We start from the raw sequence: 12882 nt of genomic DNA on the forward strand, positions 1-12882 counted from the left end.
TTGCTTGTTTGTTTTACCAGGAAATCCTTCTTCTCAGGACATGCCTCCTTCTCCATGTTTACTATGCTCTACCTGGCTGTGAGTAACACACACACACACACACACACACACACACACACACACACACACACACACACACACACACACACACACACACACACACACACACACACACACACACACACACACACACACACACACACACACACACACACACTGTGGTACACAGAAACAATGGAGTGGTGCAGATGACAGAGGGCATCATGGGAAGTAGGTGTAGCCCTTCACACTCATACCTGTATATGGGTTGAAAATGGCAGATTTTGGCACTGACTTAATTGGAACGCAGTGGCTGTATAGTAAAACATGGCGTCAGACCTCAGGTCCTGCGCTTCACAGCTCTGTATGGGTTTTGACTGGCAGTTCTGAACTTTAGCACTGGACGCGACAAGAAGTTTCCTCTATTCCTCTAGCTAATTGGGCAGCTTTAAAAGGTAAATGCTGTAAATTAAGAGGACTCAATGTATTTTGAAAGATGAGACAATGATTATAATAAATACCGCTTTGAGTCCAAATGTGCCCTTCACATTTCCATGTCATAAAATTAATTTCATATACAGTATCAATGTTTATGATCACTATGTTTGATGTTCAGTTATGACATGGTGTCATTCCCTGGGTTGTCCTGAACAGAATGAGCCTATGTTTGTCTATTGTGAAGAATATTTGACGCGGCAGACACCTGAATTCACTCATGACTCCTTTCTATTCGCACCAAAATGATCATCTGTTTCCCTGAATTGTCTTGTGAAAACCTAACACTGTAAGATCATATTTTAGAACTTAGCTAGTCATGTTTGCTATAGAACAAGCTTTGAAATGATGCCCTCCTGTTCCCACGAGTGTAAAGGGTTAATGAGCTGCAGGATTCATCTGCCTGATGAAAAAGATCTTTGTTCCCCTCTATCCCCTCATCATCCCGACTCCCCCACTAACCCCTCCCTCCCTCCCCCCCTCCCTCCCTCCCTCCCTCCCTCCCTCCCTCCCTCCCTCCATCCCTCCCTCCCTCCCTCCCTCCTGCTCATAGTTTAATCAGACACTCTGAAGAGTTATTTTCTTTCCTCCTCTCCCTAGAGGGATGGATGTACTCCACCTGTTTTCCTCTTAACAGCTGAACACACTTCCTCTGTCCTTCTCTCTCTCCTTCTCTCTCCTCTCTTTCTCTGTCTCTGCCTATCTCCACCTGTTGTGGTTTCTTGGTCTGTCTTCGTACCCCAGCGGGCCTCCATGCTTCCAACACACTAATTACATACACTGACCCCCCAGGCCCCCCTTCTCTTTCTTTGTCTCTACCTCCCCTCTTTATCCCCCCATCTCCTCTTCCACTCTATTAAGTCTGCAGATATTTCCACAACTATGCTCAGTGTTTTGGGCTTGGATAGGCTGAGCTTGGCTGAGCTGGGTGGGTTGTCAAACTTTTGGGTGTGTACTGTTGGCCTATGCTTCCTGGAGTATTGTGCAGTATTTTGTGGTGAGTACTGGGTATTTCCCTGCCTCTCTCTGACAGCCTCTTTGTTAGAATGGTGAGAGGGAGTGTTAAAGAGAGGAGGGATGGAAGAAGAGAGGTGTGCCTCCAGACCGCAGGCTTGACATTCAAACCACAAACACGTTGTCTGGGAGGTGGATATAGTGGTGAAGTCACAGAGAGAGCAAGAAGAGAGGGAGGAGATAAGAGCCAACTTTCCTAGGGAATATAAACTGACTAGGCAGTTTGTACAGTATTCACACAGACAGCGACACACACATCAACACACACCCCAGGGATCCTGTTTTTATAATTGAGGGTTAGTAAACAACGATATTACAGACATTCTGCTGTGGTGTGGAATGATGGTAGGACATCTCTTTATCTCTCTCTATTTCCTAGTTGTCTTTTATATCTGTCCCAGAGTGATTAAGTGAGTCAGAGAGTCAGAGAAAGCAGTCTCTCTTCTTGAGTAGAATTCTTCTGTAAGAAACCACTAAACTGTGGCTTCATGTCTTCTCAGTCATTCATGGAGTTTAGAAAAAATCTTTTGTGTTTTTTTTATAGCAGTTTTTCTCAGGGCAGAAACACAATAGTCTTCTGATGGATGAGTGTTAGTGAGACATTCCTCAGTCTGTGGTAAGAACATTTCTCTCATGCAGTTCTACTGGCTGTAGTGTGAGTAAGACCAGGACTGGAACTACAGCCAGTAGCTCTATAGGACCAGGACTGGAACAACAGCCAGTAGCTCTATAGGACCAGGACTGGAACTACAGCCAGTAGCTCTATAGGACCAGGACTGGAACAACAGCCAGTAGCTCTATAGGACCAGGACTGGAACAACAGCCAGTAGCTCTATAGGACCAGGACTGGAACAACAGCCAGTCGCTCTATAGGACAAGGACTGGAACAACAGCCAGTAGCTCTATAGGACAAGGACTGGAACAACAGCCAGTAGCTCTATAGGACCAGGACTGGAACAGCAGCCAGTAGCTCTATAGGACCAGGACTGGAACAACAGCTAGTAGCTCTATACCTTTTCCCTCCTTCACCTTACCCTCCCCCCCGAACTATAAACATCCCTGAGAGAAAGAGAAAGAGTATGGGAGAGAGGGATGGGAGGGTACCTTCCTCTCCTTGCTCGAAGACAACAATGATGAGCAACAATGATGATGCGCTTGTCTTCCAGGAAGAGCCAGTCAACCTACTCCATACCTTCCGCTGGGAATTGTACAGCCTTATGTGGAGGAGGGGGGTTTGACTGGGGTATTGTTAGGTCAGCTAATTAGGACTTGGTGAGAGTGGAACTTGGTGAGAGTAGAATTAGAAAACAAGCCAGATTTTGATAAACTCCCATATCTACTTGGTGAAATACCACAGTGTGCCATCACAGCAGCAAGATTTGTGACCTGTTGCCACAAGAAAAGGTCAACCAGTGAAGAACAGACACCATTGTAAATATAACCCATAGTTATGCTTATTTACTTTCCCTTTTGTACTTTAACCATTTGTACATCGTTACAACACTGTATATATACATAATATGACATTTGTAATGTCTTTATTCTTTTGGAACTTCTGTGAGTGTAATGTTTACTGTTAATTTTTTATTGTTTATTTCACTTTTGTATATTATCTACCTCACTTGCTTTGGTAATGTTAACATATGTTTCCCATGCCAATAAAGCCCCTTGAATTGAATTGAGTGGAGAGGTGAGAGAGGGGGTGAGGAAGGGAGTGAGGGAGACCTTGCCGGAGACTGCCCCACCCAGTCTCTGGCCATATGAAGCAGGAAGTACAGGTCTGAGTCTGAGGGGAGATGAAGAAACACAGGAAGTCCAAAGGTCCAGGCCTGAACTCACTTTGGGTGTGTGTGATTGAGAATGGCCTTGGCCGTTTGCATTCCTGTTTTGGTTGTGCTTTGGTGTAAAATAGAACCCAGCTAAGCTGACTGAATCAGAGGGCACATCCGCTTGTCTGCTGTTTATTCTAATGGGGGGAGAGAGTTCACTCTGAACGGGTGTTGAACATGGACAGGAGTGTGTGTGCGTTTCTGTTGGGTTTAGTCAGTGGTCATGGGGTTTTTTACAGCTGAAGGGGGAACATTTATCAGAACCACAGTCTGGTCTATGTGATCGGAACAGGAATAATACACACTCAGTCTTACATACAGTACATTTATAGGTGTTTGTAACATGGAGTGAGAGGGGAGGTGAAGAGGAGAGAAGAGGGGAGAAGTGAAGAGAGGAGAGGAGAGGAGAGGAGAGGAGAGGAGATGGGAGGAGAAGAGAAGAGAGGGAAGGAAGGAGAAGTGAAGAGAGGAGAGGAGAGGAGAGGAGAGGAGAGGAGATGAGAGTAGAGGAGAGGAGAGGAGAACACAGTCCCTGTCATCTGTCATACTACTTCCTAAAGACACTCATCTCAGTAATATCCCACAATATAGTTCACACTTATTCACTTTTACAAAGGAATTTCTCCTGATGGTATACAGATCTACATATCGGCTTCAGATGTTTACTATAAATCTGTCTGTGTAAGATCAAACACCTACTGCTCAATGTCTTTCAGTGGTCATGCATTAAAATAATAATCCCTTTTTCTCTCTCTTTCTCCCTCTTTCCATCCCTCCATCAGTTTTATCTCCAGTCCAGGTTCACCTGGCGAGGTGCCCGTTTGCTCCGCCCCCTCCTCCAATTCACGCTGCTGATGATGGCATTCTACACCGGCCTATCACGCGTCTCCGACCACAAGCACCACCCCACAGACGTACTGGCCGGCTTTGTACAGGGCGCCCTGGTGGCCTACTGCATAGTGAGTACACACACACACACACACACTGAGTGTACAAACATTAAGAACACCTTCCTAATATTGAGTTGCAACCCTCCCCCCTTTTGCCCGCAGAACAGCCTTAATTTGTCAGGGCATGGACTTTACAAGGTGTCGAAAGCGTTTCACAGGGATGCTGGCCCATGTTGCCTCCAATGCTTCCCACAGTGTCAAGTTGGCTAGATGTCCTTTGGCTGGTGGACCATTCTTGATAGACACTAGAAACTGTTGAGAGTTGAAAACCAAGCCGTATTGCAGTTCTATATATATTTATACAGTGCCTTCGGAAAGTGTTCAGACCTCTTGACTTTTTCCACATTTTGTTACGTTACAGCCTGATTCTAAAATTGATTAATTCAATAAAAGTCATCATCAATCTACACACAATACCACATAATGACAAAACGAAAACAGGTTTTTAGATGGTTTTGCTAATTTATTAAAAATTAAAAACAGAAATACATTTACATAAACATTCAGACCCTTTGCTATGAGACTCGATATTGAGCTCAGGTGCATCATCCTTGAGATGTTTATACAACTTGATTGGAGTCCAACTGTAGTAAATTCAATTGATTGGAAATGATTTGGAAAGGCACACACCTGTCTATATAAAATCCCACAGTTGACAGTGCATGTCAGAGTAAAAACAAAACCATGAGTTCAAAGGAATTGTCCGTAGAGCTCCGAGACAGGATTGTGTCGAGGCACAGATCTGGGGAAGGGTACCAAACATTTCTGCAGCATTGAAGGTCCCCAAGAACACAGTGGCCTCCATCATTCTTAAATGGAAGAAGTTTGGAACCACCAAGACTCTTCCTAGAGCTGGCCATCTGGCCAAACTGAGCAATTGGGAGAGAATGGCTTTGGTCAGGGAGGTAACCAAGAACCCAATGTTCTGTCTGACAGACCTCCAGAGTTCCTCTGTGGAGAAGGGAGAACCTTCCAGAAGGACAACCATCTCTGCAGCACTCAACCAATGGAAGCCACTCCTCAGTAAAAGGCACATGACGGCCCGCTTTGGAGTTTGCCAAAAGGCACATAGACTCTCAGACCATGAGAAACAAGATTCTCTGGTCTGATGAAACCAAGATTGAATTATTTGGCCTGAATGGCAAGCGTCACGTCTGGAGGAAACCTGACACCATCCCTGTGAAGCATGGTGGAGGAAGCATCATGCTGTGTGGGTGTTTTTCAGTGGCAGGGACTGGGAGACTAGTCAGGATCGAGGCAAAGATGAACAGAACAAAGTACAGAGAGATTCTTGATGAAAACCTGCTCCAGAGCGCTCAGGACCTCAGACTGGGGCTAAGGTTCATCTTCCAACAGGACAACAACCCTAAGCACACAGCCAAGACAACGCAGGAGTGGCTTTGGGATAAGTCTCTGAATGTCCTTGAGTGGCCCAGCCAGAGCCCGGATTTGAACCCAATCGAACATCTCTGGAGAGACCTGAAAATAGCTGTGCAGCAACGCTCCCCTTCCAACTTGACAGAGCTTGAGAGGATCAGCAGAGAAGAATGGGAGAAACTCCCCAAAATACAGGTGTGCCAAGCTTGTAGCGTCATACCCAAGAAGACTCACAACTGTAATTACTGCCAAAGGTGCTTCAACAAAGTACTAAGTGAAGGGTCTGAATCCTTATGTAAATGTGATATTTCAGTTTTTATTTTTAATAAATTAGCAAACATTTCTAAAACTTTGTATTTATAAGGTATTGTGTGTAGCTTGCTGAGGGGAAAAAAACAATTTCATAAATTTTAAAATAAGGCTGTAACTTAAGAAAATGCGACTCACCACCTGGATTCGGTCTAATGTAGCAAAATTCGAAATTTCGTTTTTTACATTGGATAAAAGTAGAGACTCAGAGCTACAAAATGGTATATCATACACTGCATTTTTGAGTAACAATGGGAAAGTAATTCTGTTTTGAAAGTTGATAAACTTGTAAACTCATTTTTGAACAATGAACATAGTGTCAAATCATGTCATTACTACCCTGTATGAATCTGCTGGGAGCTAACCAACCAGGTGCAATGTTAGCTAGCTAACATTAGGCTCTAACTAACAAAGAAAACGGTTCTGGGATACGAATAATAACGTCATACACGTAACGTTAGCTAGGGAGCCAGCCAGCTAAGCTAGCTAACAGTACACTTTAGCTTGAAATAAATCCACTTTCTGTCAAAATGAGAAACGTGTAAGATCTGAAAATGTAGCTAGCTGTCTTACCTGTATACATCAACATGCATGATGGATGAGTCTCCCTGTCATGGATGCCGTGCCACGGTTGGCCTTAGTTTGAAGATGTAATCTGTAGACAGGTGTTTTCTCCATCTATTTAGCTATCATACTCTAATTCCACTGATTTCAAAACTCGATCCTCCAGAAAGTGAAGATCAACACTTATGCAGCTCACTACATGATAATAATCCAAATAACTTCACAGATCTTCATTGTAAAGGGTTTAAACACTGTTTCCCATGATTGTTCAATGAACCATAAACAATTAATGAACATGCACCTGTGGAACGATCATTAAGACACTAACAGCTTACAGACGGTAGGCAATTAAGGTCACAGTTATGAAAACTTAGGACACTAAAGAGGCCTTTCTACTGACTCTGAAAACACCAAAAGAAAGATGCCCAGGGTCCCTGCTCATTTGTGTGAACGTGCCTTAGGCATGCTGCAAGGAGGCATGAGGACTACAGATGTGGCCAGGGCAATAAATTGCAACATCCGTACTGTGAGACGCCTAAGAAGAAGCAACAGGGAGACAGGACAGACAGCTGATTGTTCTCGCAGTGACAGGCCACGTGTAACAACACCTGCACAGGATCAGTACATCCGAACATCACACCTGCGGGACAGGTACAGGATGGCAACAACAACTGCCCGAGTTACACCAGGAACGCACAATCCCTCCATCAGTGCTCAGACTGTCCGCAATAGGCTGAGAGAGGCTGGACTGTTGTAAGGCAGGTCCTCACCAGACATCACCGGCAACAACGTCACCGATGGGCACAAACACACCGTCGCTGGATCAGACACGACTGGCAAAAACTGCTCTACACTGACGAGTCAAAGTTTTGTCGCACCTTGGGTGATGGTCGGATTCGCGTTTATCGTCGAAGGAATGAGCGTTACACCAAGGCCTGTACTCTGGAGTGGGATCGATTTGGAGGTGGAGGGTCCATCATGGTCTGGGGCGGTGTGTCACAGCATCATCGGACTGAGCTTGTTGTCATTGCAGGCAATCTCAACGCTGTGCGTTACAGGGAAGACATCCTCCTCCCTCATGTGTTACCCTTCCTGCAGGCTCATCCTGACATGACTCTCCAGCATGATAATGCCACCAGCCATACTGCTCGTTCTGTGCATGATTTCCTGCAAGACAGGAATGTCAGTGTTCTGCCATGGCCAGCGAAGAGCCCGGATTTCAATCCCATTGAGCATGTTTGGGACCTGTTGGATCGGAGGGTGAGGGCTAGGGCCATTCCCCCCAGAAATGTCCGGGAACTTGCAGGTGCCTTGGTGGAAGAGTGGGGTAAAACCTCACAGCAAGAAGTGGCAAATATGGTGCAGTCCATGAGGAGGAGATGCACTGCAGTACTTAGTGCAGCTGGTGGCCACACCAGATACCGACTGTTACTTTTGATTTTGACCCCCCATTTGTTCAGGGACACATTATTCCATTTCTGTTAGTCACATGTCTGTGGAACCTGTTCAGTTCATGTCTCAGTTGTTAAACCTTGTTATGTTCATACAAATATTTACACATGTTAAGTTCTCTGAAAATAAACGCAGTTGACACTGAGAGGGCGTTTATTTTTTTGCTGAGTTTATATGGATGAGCAATGATAGAGCGGCAAAGGCAAGATGCAATAGATGGTATAAAATGCAGTAATACGTATGAGATGGGTAATGCAAGATATGTAAACATTCTTAAAGTGCCATTATTAAAGTGACTTGTGATCCATTTATTAAAGTGGCCAATGATTTCAAGTCTGTATGTAGGCAGCAGCCTCTCTGTGCTGGTGATGGCTGTTTAACAGTCTGATGGCCTTGAAATAGAAAGTGTTTTCCAGTCTCTCTGTCCCAGCTTTGATGCACCTGTACTGACCTCACCTTCTGGATGATAGTGGGGTGAACAGGCAGTGGCTCGGGTGGTTGTTGTCCTTGATAATCTTTTTGGCCTTCCTGTGACATCGGGTGCTGTAGGTGTCCTGGAGGGCAGGTAGTTTGTGTGGGGCACTGTGTTCTCTGTACACCAGTAGCCACAGGTCGAGCCGTGCCTGTTAGGTTAAGGCACGCTCACCTACTTCCTGCCATATCACGATGTAATGTCCTGTCTGACTCAGTGTATTCATGAGTCACATGGTGTGACAGAGGACTCTAAACATGACTGGTAGTGTTATTAAAAACTGTAGTATGATGGCAATCTCTGTAGGGAAAATACATACCTGTCCCAGGCTGTACTCAGTGATGGATCTGATGAAGGGAGGACTTCCCTGAGACAGTATCCCCCCTTTAAATGTTCCACTGGCATGTTTCCAGTAGGTCCACATTAAGGAGCGCACAGTCCTCCCTCCCCTGGTGTATGTTGCTGAGTCTGCATATCTTACACAATATGCTGGGAGGTGGTGTGTTTGTGTGCGTGCGTGCGTGCTTGTGTGTGTGTGTGCACAGGAAGCCTCGTGCTGTGATGAGGCCTCAGCCAGCCAGGGGTTAGAGGTCAGAGGTGGTCAGCAGGTGGACAAGGCCTGCTCTGATTGGATGCCTATGTCCTTGTGAGAACAGCAGTTTGGAATGCTGCCCACATCTTTAACTGTAGTGGTCAGAAATACTGTTCGATAGCATTCACCACTCTGCTCACAACACTGCTACAGACACACTACATATATGAATTCACATTTGTATGCATGAACTCACTCGCGCACGCATACAGACACACACAGACACACACAGGGACTGTTGTTCTAGTGAAGTATCTTTATGTTTTATTGAGCTGACTGGGTCTCCCTATAATGATGTCATGACTCAGTCAAAGGTCATTAGTAAAGGTTGTTAAAGGTCATGCTCTGACAGCAAGCTGTCTGGAATCTGTCCCATGACCTCTATATCTATCCCCATCAGCTCAGCCTGTTTGGATGCGTGGGAGAAGGAGAGAAGGAAGGGGGAGACAAGGAGGGGGGAAGAGGGAGAGGAGAGAGGGGAAGAATAAGAGAGAGAATGAGAGGGTGGAAGAGACTATGCTGTTGCTAAGAGCCTTTTCCATAGGCCCACTTCCTGCCCGCTTTCCTGTTTGGCCAATGATGTCATCAGGAGTCCCATATCTCTTCCTTCCCTCTCGGGAGACTCAGGAGTAGGAAGAGGGTGGAGTGAGGGGGAGGGAGCAGAGGACTGAAGAGAGAGGAGATAGCGATGACCTCAGGATGAGGCTGGCATTCGGTTTCTCTTCCTCCCTCTGCCTCTCAAGTCCCACGCTAGGGTACAGTGAGGTCATTACATGAGGGGGAGACAGGGGGAGACAGTGGGAGGAAGAGGTTGGAAAGAGGGCTGAGGAAAGGGGTGAGTAAAGGAGACCCATCTTAAGCCTGGCTCCCTTTGTTCTAGTCCTAATAATGATGATGATAGTGATGATGATGTAGGGTTGTGTTTACTGTGAGCCATAGTCAGTAATTTCCTCTGGTCAAATTACTCACTCTAGCTGCTTATTATGTGTAGGTATAGTACTTTAACATTTCTTTCTCCCCCATCCAGGTGTTCTATGTATCGGACCTGTTCAAACCGCAGGAGAAGCCTGCCTCGCCCCCTCCCTCCCCCATCAAGAAGGAGCTCCTCCCCCCTGCTGACATCATCGAGCGGAACAACCACCACAACATGGTGTGAGACAGGCCCCTTCCCCTGACCGAGGAGCCTATCACAGCGCTTCTCACCGCCCATTGGACAGTAGAATGTAGTGACCAGAGAGACTATGGTCGCATCTCAAATCACACTCCGCTCCTTATATAGTGCACTACTTATCGCACCCGCTGGTGCAAAGTAGTGCACTACTTAGGGAGTAGTGCTTTATTTGAGTCCTGCCCTGCAGAAACCACTATCCAGACTCTTTACTACTATTGTTATTACTACTATTCTGATTTGAGCCCAAGTTAGAGCAAAAAGAAAATAATCAAAAGCTAAAAGACAAGAAGTTACAGACAGACAGACAGACAGCAGTGCAGAGCAGAGCCGTTGAAACGAACACATTGTATCCACACAAAGGGGGGGGGAATAATAAATGAATAAATGAAGGAGAAAAAGACAGACATATTAGCTGTCTCTGTCTGAGGCCTTGACATAGGATAACAACTTCCTTAGTAATAGGAACTATATTACTGCAATAGCACATGACACATCTAGTATATGAGTAACAATATAGAATAGAATAACTTACAGCACTATAATCCAGTTCACTGTCGATTATCACCACTCACCACCGGATGGACCAGCTATAAGAATGCTTGTTGATGCTTACGTAGAAGGTTGAAGTTAACCTGTAACTAGTTAACTTGTCCAATGCCAGCTACTGACTACTACAACAGAAGGAACCAGACACATTTAAGGACTCTTGGAATATTAGTCCAAATGAGGACAAAAAAAGATCCTTATAAAAATTGAATGAAATCCACCTCTAGCTTCTAAGTCCAGGTATAGAAGTTTAGAATAGTCTAGTTGTCAGCTCAACAAGCCTCTTATAACTGCCCCTTTGAGTAGCCTAACCTGAGATGATGCTTTCTGAAAGAGGGGGGTGAGATGAAAGAGGGTTTCATGAACGATGGAGGGTAAAGGAGGGATATTAGTTTGGGGGAGGTGGGGAAGAATGGAGGGAGGGGGAGGTAAATATCTCTCAGCCACCTGTCACTCGGTGTGGGGGTGTGGCTGTGCCATGCTGCCATCTGATTAGCTGCATAGGTGGAGGTGTGGTCTGTTGCCATGGACGTAGGGTTGATTGACAGCTAAGCTGTCACGTTATTATGGGATAGGGGCTCTTTCCGCTGGCAGGGAGGGGCTCTGGCCCACCCAATCACTCATTGGCAGTATGTGTGTGTCCTGTGTGTCATTGTGTGTGTGTGTGTGTGTGTCCACTCTGTTTGTTTTGTGTGTGTGTGTGATGTGTGAGGGTTTGCATGTCTTGTGTATTTGTGAGTGTGATTGTATCTGTGTCTGTGTGTGTTTTAATTCATCCCCCTAGTAGTGTGTGTAGTATGAACCCCCCCCACATACCATTGTCTGTGCCAAGAGTGTGTACCACTATGTTTGCGTGTGTTTGTGTACGTGTGTGTTAGAGAGGGCCAGGGGTGGAGGGCTGAGACCCTGTCTGGAGAATATTATTAAACTATGGATTGAATCTTTTTATTTTCTGCTATGATGGATCTTTAACATGTTCATTGCTAGTCCAGTAATGTAATTAACTAACCTATCCCCATCAGCCATTTTATTTTACAGTTCAGTTTACTTAGGGGAAATCTCAAGTAGCCCACTATTGCCTATAGCAGGGTTTCCCAAACTCGGTCCTGGGGCCCCCCCTGGGTGCACGTTCTGGTTTTATCTCTAGCACTACACAGCTGATTCAAATAACCAACTCATCATCTAGCTCTGATTTATTTGAATCAGCTGTAGTGCTAGGGCAAAAAACAGAATGTGCACCCAGGTCAGAGTTTGGGAAACCCTGCCCTGTAGAATGCTCTTCTTGCTAAAATAAGTGCACTAGATACGGAATAGGGTGCCATTTTGGACAGAGCCTAAGACATCTTCTCAACATCACCACTTTCTAATCACGTTTAGTCCGTCCTATCATTTAAGAAAACACTTTTCTTTTCATTTTATAAATATATAAATAATGTATAGTTCACTAAAATTAACTGTGTAAGATATTATTTCTTATGTTTAGCTATTGTCCACTATGAAACCACAACCTGTGTTATCTACCAAGTGCTGCTTAAAAGCATTGATTGACAGATTTTTGTATTTAGTTAACTAAAATATTGTAGATTTGTGATAGTATGTTTTTAATACATGTTGAAAACAAACACACCTACAAGTTTATTAAAATTCACTATCAGTATTTTTGTATTGTCTCGTTTTGTATAAAATAAATATTAGCAAAAAAAATGTCCTGCTAAATGTACTTAGCTCTACTGCATGTGGTTTTAAATAAAAAGCCCATTATGAACACAACTGTGTGAAGTCTTGTCTTGACTGTATGATTTGACAGTATATTGATGATCTGTAGTGTTAGTTTCATGTCTCAACTGGGTCTCAGGGTCTCAGGGTAATAGGGTAACACAGTGTTGTTCATAACAACTCCATAACACTGTCTAAAGAGCATCTTTAAGTGTCATAACACGTTTCAAAACTTGACCAGAATGTTATAAAAGCTTAGGTCAACTGGAACAACTTAAAAAGTATATTTGCCTGTCATGACCTATATATTTCTTAACATTATGACATAGTGTGGTAAGATATTGACAACACTGTTA

The 12882-nt window shown here is 44.7% G+C and overlaps 1 protein-coding gene across 3 annotated transcripts in view; it reads left to right on the top strand.

Annotated features, from left to right (window-relative positions):
- Positions 1-12580, top strand: part of LOC129869638 (phospholipid phosphatase 3-like) — a 39447-nt gene extending 26867 nt beyond the window's left edge. For all 3 annotated transcript variants that reach the window (XM_055944244.1, XM_055944243.1, XM_055944245.1), the window contains exons 5-7: positions 21-78; positions 4160-4336; positions 10121-12580. In XM_055944244.1, the coding sequence (XP_055800219.1) occupies positions 21-78; positions 4160-4336; positions 10121-10249 (364 nt within the window). In that variant the 3' untranslated portion in view covers positions 10250-12580. The remainder of the gene's footprint in view (positions 1-20; positions 79-4159; positions 4337-10120) is intronic.
- Positions 12581-12882: the final 302 nt, after the last annotated feature.

The sequence above is a fragment of the Salvelinus fontinalis genome, chromosome 14, assembly GCF_029448725.1.
Source record: "Salvelinus fontinalis isolate EN_2023a chromosome 14, ASM2944872v1, whole genome shotgun sequence".
Taxonomy (NCBI): domain Eukaryota; kingdom Metazoa; phylum Chordata; class Actinopteri; order Salmoniformes; family Salmonidae; genus Salvelinus; species Salvelinus fontinalis.